This window comes from Danio rerio, chromosome 1, assembly GCF_049306965.1.
Source record: "Danio rerio strain Tuebingen ecotype United States chromosome 1, GRCz12tu, whole genome shotgun sequence".
NCBI lineage: Eukaryota > Metazoa > Chordata > Actinopteri > Cypriniformes > Danionidae > Danio > Danio rerio.
This window is the reverse complement of record NC_133176.1, coordinates 52,845,439-52,865,460: the sequence shown is the minus strand read 5'-3', so window position 1 is coordinate 52,865,460 and position 20,022 is coordinate 52,845,439. Positions and strand designations below refer to the sequence as shown.

The 20,022-nt window shown below is 37.1% G+C and overlaps 2 protein-coding genes across 4 annotated transcripts in view; both read left to right on the top strand.

The window, feature by feature from the left end:
- The window catches only part of herc56.2 (HECT and RLD domain containing E3 ubiquitin protein ligase 56.2), a 34,149-nt gene extending 28,538 nt beyond the window's left edge, over nt 1-5,611 (top strand). For 2 of the 3 annotated variants that reach the window (XM_073949190.1, XM_005160118.6), the window contains 13 exons: nt 179-368; nt 2,204-2,364; nt 2,442-2,516; nt 2,622-2,705; nt 2,779-2,847; nt 2,947-3,096; nt 3,193-3,333; nt 3,415-3,581; nt 3,678-3,741; nt 3,824-3,882; nt 4,626-4,809; nt 4,882-4,981; nt 5,066-5,611. In XM_073949190.1, coding sequence (XP_073805291.1) covers nt 179-368; nt 2,204-2,364; nt 2,442-2,516; nt 2,622-2,705; nt 2,779-2,847; nt 2,947-3,096; nt 3,193-3,333; nt 3,415-3,581; nt 3,678-3,741; nt 3,824-3,882; nt 4,626-4,809; nt 4,882-4,981; nt 5,066-5,280 — 1,659 coding nt within the window. In that variant the 3' untranslated portion in view covers nt 5,281-5,611. The remainder of the gene's footprint in view (nt 1-178; nt 369-2,203; nt 2,365-2,441; nt 2,517-2,621; nt 2,706-2,778; nt 2,848-2,946; nt 3,097-3,192; nt 3,334-3,414; nt 3,582-3,677; nt 3,742-3,823; nt 3,883-4,625; nt 4,810-4,881; nt 4,982-5,065) is intronic. The other variant, NM_001145702.1, reaches the window with a different exon arrangement.
- Nucleotides 5,612-7,740: 2,129 nt separating this feature from the next.
- Nucleotides 7,741-19,663, top strand: herc56.3 (HECT and RLD domain containing E3 ubiquitin protein ligase 56.3). Its single transcript, NM_001098763.1, is given in 25 exon segments — nt 7,741-7,931; nt 8,995-9,088; nt 11,104-11,218; nt 13,826-13,902; nt 13,970-14,191; nt 14,294-14,385; nt 14,458-14,588; nt 14,718-14,845; nt 14,932-14,999; nt 15,079-15,197; nt 15,521-15,580; nt 15,663-15,768; nt 15,885-16,071; nt 16,144-16,307; nt 16,384-16,452; nt 16,551-16,646; nt 16,733-16,801; nt 16,894-17,043; nt 17,120-17,260; nt 17,341-17,507; nt 17,591-17,657; nt 18,740-18,798; nt 18,893-19,076; nt 19,164-19,263; nt 19,340-19,663. Coding segments are annotated over 25 exon segments (2,994 nt in total). The 5' UTR covers nt 7,741-7,817; the 3' UTR covers nt 19,555-19,663.
- Nucleotides 19,664-20,022: the final 359 nt, after the last annotated feature.

The following is a 20,022-nucleotide window of genomic DNA, read 5'->3' as shown; positions in this document are numbered from 1 at the left end:
ACTGCTGTGGCATCTGTAATTTCTGCAGACGACTCAAGAAATATTACTTATTAATAATACATTCATAGTACATGTACTGACCAAACAAGATTTTCACAAACCTAAGAACTAGTCAAATTAATGTGCAAGCCTCAGGTGTCGGCAAATAGAATTAAACCGTGTTCATTTGATGTCACAGGTGGTGAAGGTGATTCAGCAGACACTGCTGCCATCTCTGAATCCAAAGCCAGCTCATGAGGAATCACTGAGACTTTATCTTCTCCTCCCTGAGCTTATCAAAGGTCTCGAGCAATACCAAAGAAGTGAACTTAATAAAGCTCTGGCCTCTAAAATCCTTCAGCTGAATTCTGCTGCTCGTGAGATGTTAGGTACTGTAAAGCTAATTCACTTTATTTGTGGTATCGTCTGTGTGCTTTTCTGTGCACTGGCAACTTCTGTAGGTGAATCACATTGCAAACTTTAATTTGACGCATTGACTTTGAAGCCAAGTTCAATATTAAGTATTTTGAGAAAGACCAACTTGTTTATATTTGATGTACTTCGTATGGGTTTATTTTAGTGCATTTTGCTTAGTGCTACTCTTTGATTGGTGGAATTTGTTGTTATGGATAATGTAGTTGTTCTGCACAAATTTGACTATTAAACATTGATGTTTCACAAATAAAATTAATTAATGGAAACAATAAAAACATACACAAATGAGCTCAAAGCATGCCTGTCTTCTAAGAATGTTCAGTTATTGCCAGTGATGCCAGGGTCATGGTTTTCCCGCAAAATCTATCTCTTTTAGAAATACATGGGAAAAATTAGTTGTTGTTTTTTCCGCCAGAATGTTTCTTTCTTATGAATATAAAATAAAATAAAAATCAATTGTATTATAAAGAAAATTGATCATGGAATGCATACCTGGCAACCTGAAAGTACAAGCGGGCGAATAAAACTAAAAGCATGTCACATATTAAATGATCAGAATGTCAGTTAAGCCCACATTTGACAAAGGTTGTTCCACCACAAATGTATTAAGTTAACATAACAAATTAAGGTTCCTTGAACATAAAACAATTAAGTTGTCCCAAAAAATCCCAAGAATTGTGTTGTTTCAGCTTAAGAAGTTCGAACAACAGCAAAAAAAAATTAATAAAACGTTTAGAGACAATATTCAAGACCTTTCTCTTTTGTGGGAATCAGTTAGAAATATTGGGCTAATTTTAAGTGTTTTATTTGTAAAGTAATTTCGAGAGAATGATTGTTCATGGTTGGTCCCACATTAGCTTACGATTAATTCACTAATCAGATGATTCCTAACTCACTATAAATAACCAGAGTTTTTTTCTTTTTTTATCTCAGTATCTTCGTCTTGACAAATCCCCCACCCACCCTTACTCCCTCTCCTTTTAGATGGGTACCACGGTGGTTAAGTGATTACCACTGTTGCCTCACAGCAAGAATATCTCTGGTTGAAGTCCCTACTCAAAGTTGACCTTTTTGTGTGGAGTTTGCTTGTTCTCCCTGTGTTCGTATGGGTTTTCCCTGCACTCTCAGAAATAAAGGTACAAGAGCTGTCACTGGGGCAGTACCTTTTCAAAAGTTACATATTTGTACCTAAAGAGTCCTTAGCGGTACCTCAAAGGTACATACTGTATCAGTACACAAATGCACCTAAAATGTACCTTTGAAGTGCTAATATGGACTTTTCAGGTACAAATATGTACCTTTTGAAAAGGTATTGCCCCAGTGACAGCTCTTATACCTTTCTTTCTGGGAGTGTGGGTTCGGTTTCCTTCCACAGTCAAAAAAACAACAACACAAATTTAAAAAGTAAATTAAACATACCTAATTGGCATCATAATCAAGCTCTTAGCAAGCCACACATCTCTCCTTAGCATCCCTATATCTGTTATTAGCCAGAAATAAGTTTGGGGAGTTCATGGAGATCTATCTGAGCTCAAACTCCCCTCTCGCCCTGCTAACGGAAGGGAGCCCAGGGCTCAAGGATCTTATAAGCTCAGGGCTCTCTTCCAGAACAGCATGCCAAACAAGCTTATTACCAATCATCAGCTTTGTGTGAAGTCTTAAATTTTTTGTGGGTTGTCATCAGGGTGGAATTTTTTCCTGAAATTGGCAACCCTGGTTATTGCTCAAAGATTTCCCTTCAGAGTTTTTACCTCCAGAACCAGACTATTGTTTTCTTTTATTTCCTCAGAGATGTTCTGGTCCAAACTTCCAGATGACTGGCTCAAAAGCTTGGTGAAGCTATTTCACAAAGAATCTGCTGATCTGATTGACTATATGTCAGTGTGTGCAATGGATTCGGATCTCAAACACCTGCAGAACTTATTGCGAATCCTTCAGATGGCCTATAAGGTGCCTTTTTATACATGTGATCAAAATGACTGAAACTGAACCTGATCATTGTTGTAAAAGTCTTTCTTTCTGTGAAGGTCTGTTGCAGTACCCACAGAGACATCACTATTAGTGATTTCATCATTTATGAGATCAGTGATCTTCTAAATGCGGTGAGAACCAAAATTAATCTTATTTCTTATTAATTTATATTTTATTTTATTTTTTTTGAGGGGAAAAACAAAATACCAAAGAATTGTCTTTATTTATTTCAATAGCTGCAGGCCACCATAGATGACCTGGCCGATTGGGATCCATTCGTGGATTATGTTTACATGATGAAATTGAGAGATTATTTCATTGTAGGTTTCAATCTAACATTGACATTTGAAATTATTTTGATGAAATGTTCTTATATTAGTGCATTTCTTTCAGAAAACACTTGAAATATTGGTCAAGTTCCCTTTTGTGGCTGACTATGCATCTAAACGGGGAATTTTTAATGTAAGTTAAAGATGTGAGAATGTCAAATGCTAAATATCTCTAAATGCAATCATATTATGCCAATGCAAGTTAAGCTTAATGTAATTCTACTTTTCTTAGCACCTTGAGATTAAAATGATACGGAGATCTTCAAACAGGTTTTTAGGCAATGCCACGTTCAACGTGTTGCACATAAACAGAGAGTCATTGTTGATGGACACACTGAAGTATCTCAGGCAAAACACCCACTCATTTTCCCATCTATCAAGGGTACGTAGATACCACTAGAATGCATAAGATAAGGAAACATCGAATTTGGTAGCTTGCAATGGGATATGTTTTGGATTTGAATTGTCTCCTGTGCAGGTGGCGTTCATCGGGGAGGATGGAATAGATATGAGGGGTTTATCAGCAGAATTCTTCTCTCTTATCTCCAAGTCTTTTCTTAAATGGGATAAAAAGATTCTGGAAGTTCATCCGAGTTCACTGGTTTGGTTCAATCCTCATGTAAGTTCTAAAACATGAATTAGAATTTCCCCTTAATGTGGTTTTATTCAAATATTAATATGCAAAATGCTTGTCTTTCAGCATACACGGGGCAATAAAAATTTCTACTATCTTGGAGTGATCTGTGGAATGGCGCTCTACAACAGACATCACATCAACATTGACTTTCCACTGGCCTTATTCAAGAAACTCCTCCAGCAGAAGCCCAGTCTGGATGATCTGGAGGAGCTTTCACCTGTGGAGGCCAGGTAGAAACTACAAACCAGGCCATTTCACACAATGGTTTCACTAGTGCTTTTCAGAGCAGATCATATTCTAATTGTACTTTTATAATTCAACATTAGAAGCCTGAAAAACCTTCTTAAGGAGGATGAGGAAGTAGTGGATTTACTCTTTTTGGATTTCACGGTAAGGATTTGTATGGTCAGATTTTATGTGCATATACTGCTGTTTAAATCTATTTATTTGTGCTGTTATTTTGCTTTTTCAGGTCAAAGGGCATGAACTCGTTCCAAATGGAAGTCAAATTCAAGTAAACAAAGTTAACAGGTAGCAAGAGTTTGCTCTATCTATCTATCTATCTATCTATCTATCTATCTATCTATCTATCTATCTATCTATCTATCTATCTATCTATCTATCTATCTATCTATCTATCTATCTATCTATCTATCTATCTATCTATCTATCTATCTCTCTATCTATCTATCTATCTATCTATCTATCTATCTATCTATCGTATCAAGCACACCACCATTTTTTGCAGAAAACAAATGTCTAATGATGCTGTTGACTAGGAATTTTCACCAGATGTCAGTAACAACCAAATGAATCCATACATACAAAGAAAACAAAACAAATAAGATTAGAAATTAAGTTATGCGTAATAAAATGAAATGACAAAGGTAAAAAGTATTGAACACATGAAGGAAGGGGGGGTATAAATGGCAGTGAAAGCCCAGACAGAATCTCTCTGTAGTTATTGAGCAACCCTTGTCAGTCTTTAATGTAAATTAATATTAGCCTAACACCTACTTTACCAGGTGAGAATGTATCTATCTATCTATCTATCTATCTATCTATCTATCTATCTATCTATCTATCTATCTCAAGATGCATTTTAAAGTTTCAGTCAAACTTGTCTCGACTTTCTATAATACGTTACTGCTGAACACATTACATAAAAGACAACTGAAAAAGGGATATTAGACTATACCAGACATATATGGCAACATTTTGCACTTCCAGCTTTTTTTATTTCAAAATAAGAACACTGTGTTTTTTTCATGTAGACAGAAGTATGTGGATTTGTACGTTGACTTTGTGTTCAACAAGTCTGTGAAGACTCAGTTTGAGCAGTTTACGAGAGGGTTCTCTAAGGGCTGCCCGCTCGATGCGTGGACCATGTTTCACCCTGAAGAGCTGCAGGAGCTTCTCCACGGCTCTCCTCAATATAACTGGAAGGAGTTTCAACAGGTAAATGGATACTACATAGATATTTACAACACACTTTTAAATTATAAGTACTTAAGACCTGTTTTGGTGCAGTCGGCTTCCTATGAAGGCTGTTCTGCCTCTGATGAGCTCATCAAGAACTTCTGGACTGTTTTCTTTGAGCTCTCTGAAGAACACAAGAAGAAATTTCTAAGTAAGCTTGAATACTTTGCCTCATTTGCATAATTAAGCATTTATATTATAGGCTCTCAGCTTCACTGATTCTCTTACTCTTCAGTGTTCTTGTATGGAACGGAGCGTGTACCTGCTGGAGGTTTCTCAAAGCGCCGTATCAAGATTTCTACAAGAGACTGTCCTGATCCAGATGACCATTTACCAAAGGCCCAGACCTGTTTTGGCAGATTAGTTCTTCCGAAATACACTGATATCAACACACTTCGCAACAAGCTAACACACGCAATAAACGTTTGTGAGGTTTTTGGTCTAGAGTAAACATCTCTCGACATTGCAGGGGTCTGTTCTTCGTACGTGGATTACTCAGTAAGCTGGATTTGGATGTTGATGATTTGACATGATCCAGGATCGTTTCGTTTTTCCAAACTGATCTGATTGTTGTTGTCATAACAACAGTTCTGGTAGATCAAACCTGGTCGGGAGCAGGTTCAATTCATATAAACAGGATTAGATCGGGTCAGTTCAAGCAAAGATAATACTGAAAGTATGTGCCGAATTCTGATATTTTCTTACAGTAGTATTTATATACACTTGGAAAAAGAGTAAATATTTTTTTAACTACTTATATATAAAGTTATAGTTATTAATAAAATAAATAAAGTTATACATATTAATAAAACGTATGCAATCTGCACTCTGAAATGAAAGTACAAAGACTGCCACCTGGTGGTGCAAAGACAAAACTTATTGATATGAACTTTTTAGATCGCTTTAGTACAATTTGTGTATGATACTAGACATGCACAATATGTGACTTTTTAAAAGCAATAATACATTTATGCAGTCATAAACATGTTTTGACAGTTAATATGCTGGTGATCTGATGCTTCATAAAAGTTGCAGACGCCTTTACCAATATCAAAATGCTTTTGTAAAAATCCAGTTATTCTTTACACTGATTAAAAAAACGGATACTATAATACTACTATAATAAGGAAAATCCGCTCTAACTGTAAAACTAAATAAATTGCTCTTGACACATAAAAGCATGCAGCCCACAACAAGGTGTAAAGTTATTGCGTGTCATATTTAACAAACCATTTACTGCTAATTTGATGTAATTTTGCTCACACTGATAATTGAATATTAATTAGATGATGTCATAAATCTGCTGTGCCGTCAACCAATCGTTGCATTGCTGATCATGATTTCGAGGATCGATAGATCTGTCCTTCACGACACATGCAGCGATCTCAGATAAGTTTATCCAGACATTTTTATCTGATTCACAAACTTGTTTGAAGAACCAAATTAGCGAGAGATCAGTTATCAATATTAAAATATCCAGGATCTGCGAAATCATCTTAGATCATTTAAGCGAGGTACGAAGAACGGACCACAGATGTCAAAGTTGTCAATACAAAAATATATGCAATTTATATGTGTATATCTATCGTGTCTATATGTAAAATTTTACTCGAACCATGTGAGAACCATTAATTTTCCTTGAGTGTCTTAATATACATTGCAGATCACTGTTTTATGAAGGTATATATATATATATATATATATATATATATATATATATATATATATATATATATATATATATATATATATATATATATATATATATGCAGGGTTATCAACAATGTGTGTATATTTTTGGCTTGGAACAGCCTTCTGTTAAACATTTTTGTGTTCATCCTTGCTAAAGGCAAAAAAAAAAAAAAACTCTGAAAAATAAACTTAATTGAAACCAAATCTATGAAGTGGTACTCGGTATCGGTCAATACACAAATTAAAATACTCATACTCGTATCGGTTTGTAAAAAAGTGGAATCGGTGCATCCCTACTGAATATTCCTTAACATTGCACATTTTGTCTTAAATGAGTTGATCACCCCAATTTGGCAATTCTGTCATAATTCACTCACCCTCAGGTTTTTCCAGGCCTGTATTCATTTATTTATTAATTTGTATTAACACTACAAAAGAACTGGGTATTTTGAAGAATGACAGTAAACAAATAGACATTGAAAACTATTTACTAATAATAATTTCTATTTTCAAATATGCCTTTGTGAAAAAAAAACAGTGTGAGTAAATATTGACAATTTTAATTCTGAACCGTCCCTTTAATCAAAAATACATGATTCAGGTAGTTAAATCATAAAAGAATAAGTAAGTGTTATGAGAAAATGTCAGAATGAATGGTTAAGGTAGTTTAAAGCAGAACTAAGGACAATAATTAAATGTTATAAATGGGTTTTTTAAATATACTAATGGTATGCATTTTAGCGGCAGGTTACTAAAATAAGTAACATTTATACAACACATTACTAATGCTCCACAATATTACTATGCTCATAATTTCATATAGCAAAAATATAATGTAATATAATTTCTGTTTAACAAACAATTAATTACTGTGATATCATTGTTGAGTGGTCTTTTTAAAATGATTGTATTAACGTGCTGCACTCACCCGGATGGACGAGAACTTCATCCTTCGTAAAGTGCACTCAGAAGTGCTGCCTTTACTCACAGTAAATTCCACCCCTCATCTCTCCGAATAGCCCAAATCCAACGCCTCTTAATAGTTTAATCGCTAGGAAAAATATGAAACGACAAATTAACGAATTTTTCGAATTAGTACAAAAATGTACGCTGCAAAATTAGTTGCACTCTTATTCTACCGGAACAAAGTTTTCCCTACTTCCGGTGTCGATCGCCATTTTGTGACATAGGCACATTGCTGCTTAACGTTAGTGTTGTTTGTTAACCGTGTGATATGACTGAGTTTTTTGGTCCAAGGATTCAGAGAGTCTAAAGCTTTCATACTCGCGGTGAACATGTTGTGTTATTGGGGAGCGCAGGTCCGAGAAGGATTCGGTCTGGTTAAACCTGAGCAAGTCATACATGGAAACTGGGGGATAAAATCCATCTGTCCGAGTTCAGCAGTTCAGGACCAATGACTGTAAAAAATATGGACGACGCGACAGCCCTTTTCCCCATTGAACGCCTTGAGGGCAAAACGCCTGCTTGACGGGCACAAACTGTCGCAAAAGACTGCTGAAATTGGAGCCAGACATGCGCAGAAGGATTGTCTGATGGAGCCAGAGGAGGAGCCGCGAAAATGAGCAGAGTCGAGCTTCCAACCAAACGCTTTATGTAAAATCAACCACGCCCCCCGAACTTCTCAGCATGCGTTTGCGGTCATATCAACACAAATGGATGTAATAACGTTAACAAATATGAGGGTTTTATATATTCAATCGCGCCAGCTCCAGGCCGCATCGCATAACTTACTCGCGGCGTCGCGGGCTGATTCCGGCTCGCATGCGGCAGCGCCGGTGTCGCTCGGCCGCCGCATCTGGCTCGATTGACTCGGGCTGGAATTGGGTAGTGAGTCCAGGCATCCGGAGTAGGTCCAGCAGAGGTAACATTAGTCAGTCTGAGCTCTAAGAGATAAGTCTCCGGCAGGCGAGAATCTAGCCGGAACTGTGTTTTGCTATCTGGGTGGCTAGGCGTGTATCAGCAAACTAATAAAGCCCGAAAAAAGCCCTGAACTTAGCGAATAAACAGTGTTCCACCAGGATCATGTATGTCAGAAACTATAGTTTACTACTGAACTCATTTTGTCATGGTAAAATAACACAGAAATCGAATAATAACATTTCAGTCTACTTCAGTCTCTTGCCGAAGCTCAGACGCGCTGCTTTGAGAAACTGTCAATCACAGCTGTCAATCACGATGACACGCCCAGCATTAAATTACTGCTAAAAACAAACTGTTTACAAAAATGAAGATCTGCACCTATTTCAGCACAATAACCAGTGCCTTAATCGACCAGAACTATCTTTCGGGACATTTTATTGCAAGTGTAATATTTTTTTTTATTTGGGCTCAAGTCTCCTTCATTAACACGGAGGAGGCGGGCTTTATGACTTGTACTGCAGCCAGCCCCCAGGGGGCGATCTAACGGCCGAAACCTTCACTCAAACGTAGGCTTGCGGCACACTTGTTCAGGACATCTCAACTGGAAAGAGTTATGTTGGATTCATCAGAGAGGGAACGGCGTGGATCCTGAGACTGCACAATGAAGATGCTGATGAAAAACTAGGTATGACTTTAAATGATACTTTTATGTTATAACTTTATAATACTACTATAAAAAGAGACAAAAGAGTCAGTGCCCCACACTGACTCTTTTGCTCCCCCCCAATACACCCCCCACTCTCCTCTAACTTAAACTCCTCACAATAACTGCACTGTTTAACATTTGCACATATAAAATTTGCACATTCACTGCACCACATTGAACTGTTTACTTATTGAACTGTACATACCCACTGCATATGGGCATTTGTTATTATGTACACACCCACCATACATATACACTTGTAATCATGCTTATTTATCTGCATACTACTGATTATTAATAGCAACCTGTACATATATTCATATATTGTAACATATACACTTGTAATCATGTTCGTCTATCCCTGTACATATATTCATATATTGTAACATATACACTTGTAATCATGTTTATTTATCTGCACACTACTGATTATTAATAGCAACCTGCACATATATTGTAAATCTGTTCATAGCTTATCCAACCTGTATATAATGTTCATAGTACATCCATCTGTAAATATCACCATAGTTTTCTATAACTGCACTTTATAACTTATTCCTGTATCCTGCACTTGCTGCTGTTGCACTGCTGGTTAGACCTAAACTGCATTTCGTTCCATTGTACTTGTACATGTGTAATGACAATAAAGTTGAATCTAATCTAATCTAATCTAATAACCAGTGGATCTCAAACTATTTTCACCAAGTACCACCTCAGAAAAAAATGGTCTTTCCAAGGACCACCATAATGATCAGTATTGAAATAACGTGACAGTAGTGTATTAGGCCCAGTAAAGAAGCTACAGATTAATTCCTATTGTTGAGAACATCTATTATTATCAGACACTTTAAACATTTAAAAAAATAGTTTGAACATTAACACTGCACTGTGCTTATATGTAAAACAAACAAAAAACAAATCTAATAAAACGTCTACGTTTAAATTGAAATGTGCTTTTAAAAGTTAAACATGGTGGGCTACTGACTGTTACTAAAAAATTCCTGTACTTAAATGCAAATTATTAATATAATAGTAGTCTATTTATCATAACCTGGAGATGTTGCTTGGACCTCATAAATATAGGCTGTAGCTGCGTCCCAAATGGCACACTATACACTATGCACTATGTACTTATGCACTTACACACTCTACAGGATAGTACATGTATGTAGTGTTGTCCCAAATGGCACACTAATGTTTTTTTTACCAAGCGGAAATTCAAACCGTTTCCCTGATGACGTTTGACGGTTGCCAAATCAGTGAAAAAAACGACCGAATTATCAAATAATACCTATCGTGAGTATTGCCGCATTCACCATCGGGAGGCGCTATAATCACTCTCGTAGGAGAATTTTGCTTTCACCATCCAAAATAAATAAAGTTATCCAACATGTGCGTCCGATAGCTCCACCCCTTCCGCTACGTAAGCAAACCTGCGGTCGTTGAGTGCGTGAAGTGTCCATCATTCCACACTTCATTTTAGCGGCTGAATGAGTGCATCATCCGGGTAATTAAAGTGCACTTATTATTTTTAGAGTTTTCAGTGTGAACACATTACTTGCACTATTTATACTACAAAATGGTGTAGAATAGTGCATAAGTATGCGATTTGGGACGCAGCTTATATGTCACATGTACATATTACATATTTGATTCCTCCGCGTACCACTAGTGCAGGGGCGGCCAACCTTCTTCCTGGAGAGCTACCTTCCTGCAGATTTCAGTTGCAACCCATATCAAACACACCTGCCTGTAATTATCACGTGGTGCTCAGGTCCTAATTAATTGATTCAGGTGTGTTTGATATGGGTTGCAACTGAAATCTGCAGGAAGGTTGCTCTCCAGGAAGAGGGTTGGCCGCCCCTGCACTAGTGGTACAGGTACCACAGTTTGAGAACCACTGATATAAACAATGTAATAATTCTTTAATGTAATTTATTTACAATTTAAAGAACAATCTTTTGATGTGCTATTAATAATATCATTTACTCCAGAACCATTACAGCTACAGAATGAGAGAATCAGATCTATTGTCTGTGGAGAAGCTGGTGCAGTTCTTCTTGCTGATGATGGAAAAGTTCTCGTTATGGACCAATCTACAGTGTGCAGGTTTGATTATCTAGCAAAAGCAGCATGGATGATTATAAATGATAATGACATTTAAATCTTGTCAGGGCTTGACATTAACTTTTTTGATCACCGCCCACTGTGGCTAGTAGATTTTTCAACATTACTAGCCACTCTCCATTTTCACTAGCCAGACTTTTCTTGTTGAGGAAATATATTTTATATGCATAAATTTGACTTTGACATGCTAAACTGACTTGACTTAGATGTTGTGTTATGTCCACATGCATTCTCATTCATTTAACTTTTTGTATGAATTGTGTGTTAGCTTGCTCAGTGTGCATGAGCAAATGGGTTGTCGCAATGCAATCAGTTTTTATTTCATGACTTTTCAGTAGGGCTGGGCGATTCAAATTTACGTTTTGACGAAGATTTAATTTTATATTAAATCGAGAAATAGCCATTTTTAAAAAAATATATTTTTGATACATTATAACGGCACAAATGCGCTTTGGTTCACTTTCTGTATGAAGCAGGTTGCACACCAGAAGCGCCGCTCGGCAACGCACCGCGCAGCACCATGCTGCGCCATGGATTTTAGAATTCTAAATAGGTTTCTATACACATACCAGCACCGCCCAGCCACGATTCAGGAGGCAGTTCATATTTCGGCCGTGCCACAAAGCGCCATCTGATTAGTTTCATGTTAAATATCATGCGAATGTGCGCTTCTGGTGTGTGATACTTTAAACTGTCATATGCGTGCCGTGTCGCAGCGCTTCTGGTGTGCGACCTGCTTGACTGCCTGTTAAAGTGTGAAGTCATGTAGGATTTTACTTGTTGCATTAGTCTGAGTCACGTCTGGATTGTCAAGACATATTCCCTCATCAAGTCAATAAACTCGATCTCTCAACATGTTTGAAGGACGTAAAAACATGCCATGTTAAAAACAGCGCCGATCTTTGTTTGAACCGTGCTGATATTTGGGTTTGAACACGAGCAGAGGTGAGCAGCAGCTGTAGCAATGAAAATGAAAGTACCCGCCCTTATGACATCATTTAGCGGACCTAGTTGAAAACCAGACAGATCAGGCGGCATGATACAGCGAGTGGTGCAAAGCGCATGAAATGATTGATATTTAAAAGGGGGAAAAAGAAAAATAGATTAAATATATTATTTTATATTAGACACACATCTGGTGCTTGTATTTGCTCCTGCTATACGTCCACAACTTCTCACATTGGGTTAAATTAGGCTTTACAGTTTCCTTTTTTTCCACTGTATCTTTTTAAGAAAAAGGCAGCAGCATTACAACCTGTCATTCAATCAGAAGACAAAGTCAAAGCCGAGCTGACAGCCAATCTTTCCTAGGCTCAGCAAAACTTGCAAAAAAATTTTTTATTCAAATATTCTGCAATGCTATCTAACTCGTGAATTTGTTTTACATTTCTTTACACCTTGTTGACCAATTTATGTATGGCATGGCCATTAAAAATACAATGTTCCTTAACCAGATGTTTTTTTTTTAAGTTACTCATAAAGAGAATATTACTTCATTACTTCAGTCATGTTGTTGTAATGTTTTAAGTTTACTAGTTACACAATAAAAAAAAAATCGAAATCGTAAATCAATGAAACTTTATAAAAAATCTAGATTTTTTTTGCCATATCGCCCAGCCCTACTTTTCAGGGCTCAAAATTAAGGATTTACCAAATTCATCTCTGACCACACCAAATAAGTATTTCTAAGCCACAATTTTTTTTATGTGTCAAAACAAGGAAATATAGCTTTATAGGTGCATTTTTTAATTCAACAAAACTTTTCTTAAAAAAAAACATTACATTAAAAAAAAAGAATAATTATGTATCCAAAATATGCAAAGTAATCTGTCCTGGCTATAAGTTCCAGATCACCAGTGAACTACACACAAATGGGGAGTAATCTAATCTCCCATTAAAGCAATCTTATTGTAAAAAAATATAATTAAACCATATTAACAAAAATAACTGTTAGCAAAAGAAAGCAGGTGAAACATACCGTGTTTGATAATGAAAGAATAATCACGTGAACATGGTTAATATAGGCCTGTTAATAATCTGTTCAAAGAACATTTAAAATGAAGGCAGTGACCGCTGCTGCTTACATAAGAATATGTATTTTTTTTTATCTTGAGCTCTTGAAAGCAGTAGGACTGTGAGTGCACGATCATCGCTTTGTCTAGTCTATTTCAAAAGGAACGGAAAGCACCACTTGCGCTTCCTCTAGGCACGGTTGCTTCTCGCAAGTCAATGGGAGCGCGTACGCTCTTTTTAACAGTCGTGCGCATCACATCACCTGTGCCTGCCAGTAATCGAACTCTCCTTTGATATTTACCTTCTTTTTTTCCTGTTTTGCTCGCGCGAACACTGTTATTTTTGTCAGTTGTACTGCTTCTTAATTCTAAGATCACATTTGCACGAATATTGGGCCATGCTTATTGTTAAACCCTGCTTTTAAGAAAACTACAATTTAAAAATCATTTTCATCCAGCCAAAGTGGCTAGTGGAGGTGTCTGTCTATCCCGCCAGTGCTGAAATCTACCTGCATTTGGTGGGTTGGCGGGTGTTAATGTAAAGCTCTGAACCTAACCCATTATCTTGTGTTTTCAGGCCTCTTAAAGGTCTGGAGAACAGGCAGGTGATTCAGATCGCATGTGGAGACCAGCATTCAATGGCGCTGACCAACGGTATTCTATTCTGTCTTCTGACTGAGATGAACTGATTTGATGATTTATTGAGCTGTTGGTCTTTCAGATGGTCAGTTGTTCGTTTGGGGCGAGAATGCTCTTGGTCAGCTGGGTTTGAGGAAAGAGCAGGCCGGCACTCAGTCTCCTCAACACCTCCAGAGTCTGTGTGGGATCCCAGTGGCTCAGATCAGCGCTGGAGGAAACCACAGCTTTGTGTTGTCTCTGTCAGGAGTCGTGTTTGGGTGGGGGAGCAACTCTGCTGGACAGCTGGGTCTCGGAGACACTACAGGTCTTCTTATTTCATCTTGAAAAAACATTTTATATGATGTCAGCCAGTGCTGTATCATAGTATGAATGCCATTCGCACATAAATATTGTCTTGTCACCACAGACCGATTCATCCCTACAATTGTTAAAAGTCTGAGTGGAAAGAAAACAGTGTCCATCTCATGTGGAGGAGAACACACTGCCACTCTGTCAAAGGTATTGTGGTTGATTTATGTAATACAACACACTGAGCAGAGAATAAAGTAGTAAATGGTTGATATTTGTCAGGGAGGAACAGTGTTCACATTTGGATCAGGAGGTTTTGGTCAGCTTGGGCACAACTCACTTAAAGATGAACATCATCCACGACTGGTTGCTGAACTGTGGGGATCTAAAGTGTCGCAGGTCACATGTGGGAGGTAAACTAGAGTGTTTTCAACACTTAAAACACTCTCATCCAACACATGGTGACTCTATGAATGGTTAAATTACATAATCCCAAATGCAAGTGTTTGTCTGGTTAAAATATTTTTATTTCTTACATGAAGACATCACACGCTTGTATTTGAGGATTCGTCAAATCAGATCTACTCGTTTGGATGTGGGATGCAAGGGCAGTTGGGAAATGGAGAACAGGTCAAGCAGTCTGTGCCGTTACCAGTGCTTCTGCCAACTGGTAATATAAATCATATTTTAGCAGTAGCTATTATTTTCCTGAATGTTGTGTTTGTTCTAAACCAGCTAAATATTTGATGCTCGCAGAATGTACTGAATTTACGATGGAAAAACTCATCGCTGGAGAAAACCACTCCTTTGCCTTGTTTTTCAAGGTAAGATGAACAGTCCTCATTTATAAATAGTTTGAGATTGATTGATGCTCTGCGTTAACTTTTACATTTTCTTTTGTAGAGTCCTGGAAATGAGTCTGAAAAGCCTAAATCTGGTTCAAATGGAGGAATTTTGACACTAAATGACAGAATAATTGACCGCTGGGTGTCTGAAAGTGACCCATGGCCAACAATAAAGAAGTGAGTTGTAAACTGTAGAATGACAATGTTGACATGATTTATAGTATATGATACTATGTGCATGTCCTAAATTATTTTGTAAATGCATCTAAAAGTGTGGTGGGACCTTAATACATTTGCCTTTCTTTTAATCTTACTAATTATTATAATTGAATTATGCAATTACTATTTTCTCCATCAAGTATTAATCTTAATCTTTAGTATAAGAAGAATCTTGCTTTTATTTCTTTAGAAGTATAGTAATGTAGTAATGAAATTGAGCTATGTATTATGCTGAAGTAATGCATATGAATATTAAAAATGTGTTATTCTATAATTTACAGTGAAATAAACACAGTGTTCTCCTCTGCTGCCTCACTGAATGGAAGTTTTCTCAAAACAAGGTAAAATTAGGTAGTCTTGTCTAGTAATCTAGACCTTTTTTAAATCAGTCAGTCTCATATTTATAAAAATGTGTCTCTGTAGTCGCGATGAACATTATCAGACGTCTGTGGAGCGTTGTGGCTTGGATTTTGATCTGGTTAAAACATCCTTTGCGAAGTTATCCACAAGTAAAAGTCTGATTTCAGAGGTAATGATGATCTAACATTGACATGTTCCTTACACGATAAATGCGCTATATAAATACACATTACTTACTTGCGACTGAACCAAATAGCTGCAGTGAATGTTTATTTTGTACCTCAGGTGGTGAAGGTGGTTCAGCAGACGCTGCTGCCATCTCTGAATCCAAACCCAACTGGTGAGGAAGCTCTGAGACTTTATCTTCTCCTCCCTGAGCTCATCAATGGTCTCAAGAAGCAAAGAACTAAACTCATTGAAGCTCTGGCCTTCAAAATCCTTGAGCTGTGTCCTGCAGCTCGCAAAGTGCTAGGTAAAGCTGGAAGACATTTACAACACTGTGGCCATGTTGGATTTGTCAATGTATTTTATGTTATATTTTCAGAGATGTATTGGTCCAGACTCCCTGATGATTGGTTTGAAGCCTTGATAAAGTTATTTCACAAAGAATCTGCAGAGCTGATAAAACAGATTTCGAGGGGTGAAACTGACGATCAATCAACTAGACACTTGAAGAACTTTTTGGAGATCCTTCAGATGGCCTATCAGGTAAAAACTGAATCGCGAATCAGGTGAAATGCAACCTGATCATTGTGTAATAGTTGTTTATGTCTCTGTTGTGAAGATCTGTTGCAGTACCAACATCACAAATCACGACTTCATCATTCCTGAGGTCAATGATCTCCTCGAAACAGTAAGAACCAAATCAATTTTGAATTCTGTTGAACAACAGGACAATATTTTTAAAGGAAAACCAAAATATCACTGAAATCTTTTTTTCTATGCCAAAAGCTGGACGCCACTTCTGCAGAAGTGCTTTGGATGGCATCGCGGCTTCCAATCAATGAAGAATTGCACAATAGGATGAAACTGGAAGATTACTACTTTGTGAGTATTAAAGGTATCTTGCATGATATGCATAATGAGCTTTGTTTAAGAAATCTAAAAATGCTTTCATGCATCTTTACTTTCAGAAAACAGCTGAAATATTGGTCAAGTTCCCTTTTGTGTCTGACTTTTTAACTAAAAAGAGCATGTTTATTGTAAGTCAACTTACTGTATTTGGACAGAAATACATATTTCATTCCTCTGGACAACTATCCTTTAAAAGATAACATAATTGTACTCTTTTTAGCTCTTGCAGGAGCAATGCATACGGAGCTTACTAGACCTACTGGTGGTACATTTGAATGGCAACTTGTTGCACATAAACAGGGAATCAGTGCTGACGGACACCCTTCAGTATCTTAGACCATTTACCTACTCGTTTATGCATCCATTGCAGGTAAAACAGAGAAATGAAATCAGAGTTGAAATGTCTGAAATGGATTTTTACCTTAATGAAATTGTCTCCTGTGCAGGTGGCGTTCATCGGGGAGGATGAAATAGATGAAAAGGTTATATCAGCCGAATTCTTCTCCCTTATCTCCAAGTCTTTTATTGAATGGGATAAAAAGATTCTGGAAGTTCATGAGAGTTCACTGGTTTGGTTCAATCCTCATGTATGTTTGACAACATTTATTCGTTTTGCCCAGTGTGACATTTCTCATGTATTGATGTGAATGATGCTGATGTCTTTTAGCATACACAGGACCATAGGGATTTCTACTATCTTGGAGTGATCTGTGGAATGGCGCTCTACAACAGACATCACATCAACATTGACTTTCCACTGGCCTTATTCAAGAAACTCCTCCAGCAGAAGCCCAGTCTGGATGATCTGGAGGAGCTCTCACCTGTGGAGGCCAGGTAAACACCTGACGTTTTTACCATTTCTCGAATGGTTTCAGAGTAGATCATATTTTAATTGTACTTTTATAAATTCTCATTAGAAGTCTGAAAAACCTTCTTGAGGAGGACGAGGAGGAAGTAGTGGATTTGCAACATTTGGATTTCACGGTAATATAGTTTCTATGCAGGCCCGGATTGGATTATCAGGAGAACCGGGAGAATTCCCGGAGGGCCGGTCTGTTTTTTTTGGCCGCGAGGGCCGGTGTCCCTAGCTGCTTGCACTCTCAGCAGTTGCACTTTTTTCATTTATTTGTTTATTTGACCATAACCTCACTCTTTTTATTCATTAATTTGCTGCAGCTCCGCTCTTTTTATTTATTTTCTCGCAGCCCCGTGAGCAAAATGTAGCCCGCAGGTTAATGATGATCATCATTAACCTGCGGGCTGCACCCCATTTCACCACTAACAGCTTCACCTTAGTGAATATTAATTAATATTAATGAATATTACACCTGCTCAATGAAAATCAGATGATTCACTACATTAATAAATCTGACATAACTTGATCAGAAATCTAAAAAGGGGAGAAAAAGAGTAGACATCAATAGCAGCAGATAACAGTGCAGTGCTTACCTGAGCCATCGTGGTCTAGTGGTTAGCACGTTACGTTACGACGACGCCAATCCGAGTTCGAACCTTACCAGAGTATTTTTTTCATTTTCAGTGTTAAGACATATAATACTGTTTGGGTTACTTATGTAGGGGTATATATGTGTGTGTGTATATATATGTATATATATGTATATATATGTATATATATGTATATGTATATATATATATATATATATATATATATATATATATATATATATATATATATATATATATATATATATATATATATATATATTTTTTTTTTTTTTTTTTTTGTGTGATGACTGTTACAAAGGACTGGATATCTATAAAGAATTAATGTTCTCATATTTATGAAAAACATTTGAAGTTCTAAAGCAGCTGTTTCCTTGAAAAAGACGTGTTAGTGTCATTTGAAACTGAATTGGAAATGACGTTATTTTAATATAGTCAGTCCTCGACTGAGGTGGGCCGGTCTAAGTCTTGAAATTCCAGAGCTAAAAAGTAGTCCCACTCCGGCCCTGTTTCTATGATTGATTTGTATATACATTACTGTAAGTCTACAATAGCTTAGATGATTAACTGTTGTCATTTGTGCTGTTATTTATCTTTGCCAGTGCAAAGGGCAAGAACTCGTCCCAAATGGAAGTCAAATTCAAGTAAACAAAGTTAACAGGTAGGAATATCTATCTATCTATCTATCGATCTATCGATCTATCTATCTATCTATCTATACATCCATCTATCCATCCATCTATCTATCCATCTAGACAGAAGTATGTGGATTTGTACGTCGACTTTGTGTTCAACAAGTCCGTGAAGACACAGTTTGAGCAGTTTACGGAAGGGTTCTCTGAGGGCTGCCCGCTCGATGCGTGGACCATGTTTCACCCTGAAGAGCTGCAGGAGCTTCTCCACGGCTCTCCTCAATATAACTGGAATGAGCTTCAACAGGTAAATGGATACTAGAGACTTTTTAGAGACATTTGCAACAAGCTTTTCACATTCATTTCATAGCACACCTGACTTGTTCCCTTTCAGTCGGCTTCCTATGAAGGCTGCTCTGCCTCTGATGAGCTCATCAAGAACTTCTGGACTGTTTTCTTTGAGCTCTCTGAAGAGAACAAGAAGAAATTTCTGAGTAAGCTTGAGTAATTTGCATAATTAACAAGTGTTATTATTGGCTCTCAGCTTCACTGATTCTCCTTTCTCTTCAGTGTTCTTGTATGGAACGGAGCGTGTACCTGCTGGAGGTTTCTCAAAACGTGCTCTGAAGATTTCTCAGACAGACTGTCCTGATCCAGATGACCATTTGCCAGAAGCCCAAACCTGTTTTGAAAGATTAGTTCTTCCAAAATACAGTGATATCAACACACTTCGCGATAAGTTAATACATGCAGTCAACTCTTGTGCTGTTTTTGGACGAGGGTGAACTTGCCTGGGATTCCAGACTTCTCAGTTCCAAAAATATGTTAAGTCAAGAATGTAAAATAGTTATGTTAAAGGGCCCCGATATTGCAAATAAAAGTTCATAGTTTGGTTTTGGGGGTCTCCAACAACAGGCTGATTCTTGAGTCGATTCATTTATTTTAGAGAATCAATAGTTTTAAACATGGTGCGCTTTCAGATTTAACCCTTTGCTGGATGTTTTCATTCACTTAGAGCTGTCACACACTGCTTAGAAGGACATTTTCAAACATTTTAAGGGCTCTTTAAATATTACATCATCTTTGTGGTTTAAAAATGTCACCTAAGAATCTTTTTAGTCTCAAATTTGTACAGAACAGTGTTGCGAAATGTTGACTACTATTGTATATATAAAAGTATTATTATTTATATAGAGAGCAAAACATTTATTTACTTAATCTAACTAATGCACCTTTTATAGAATGTAATCAAT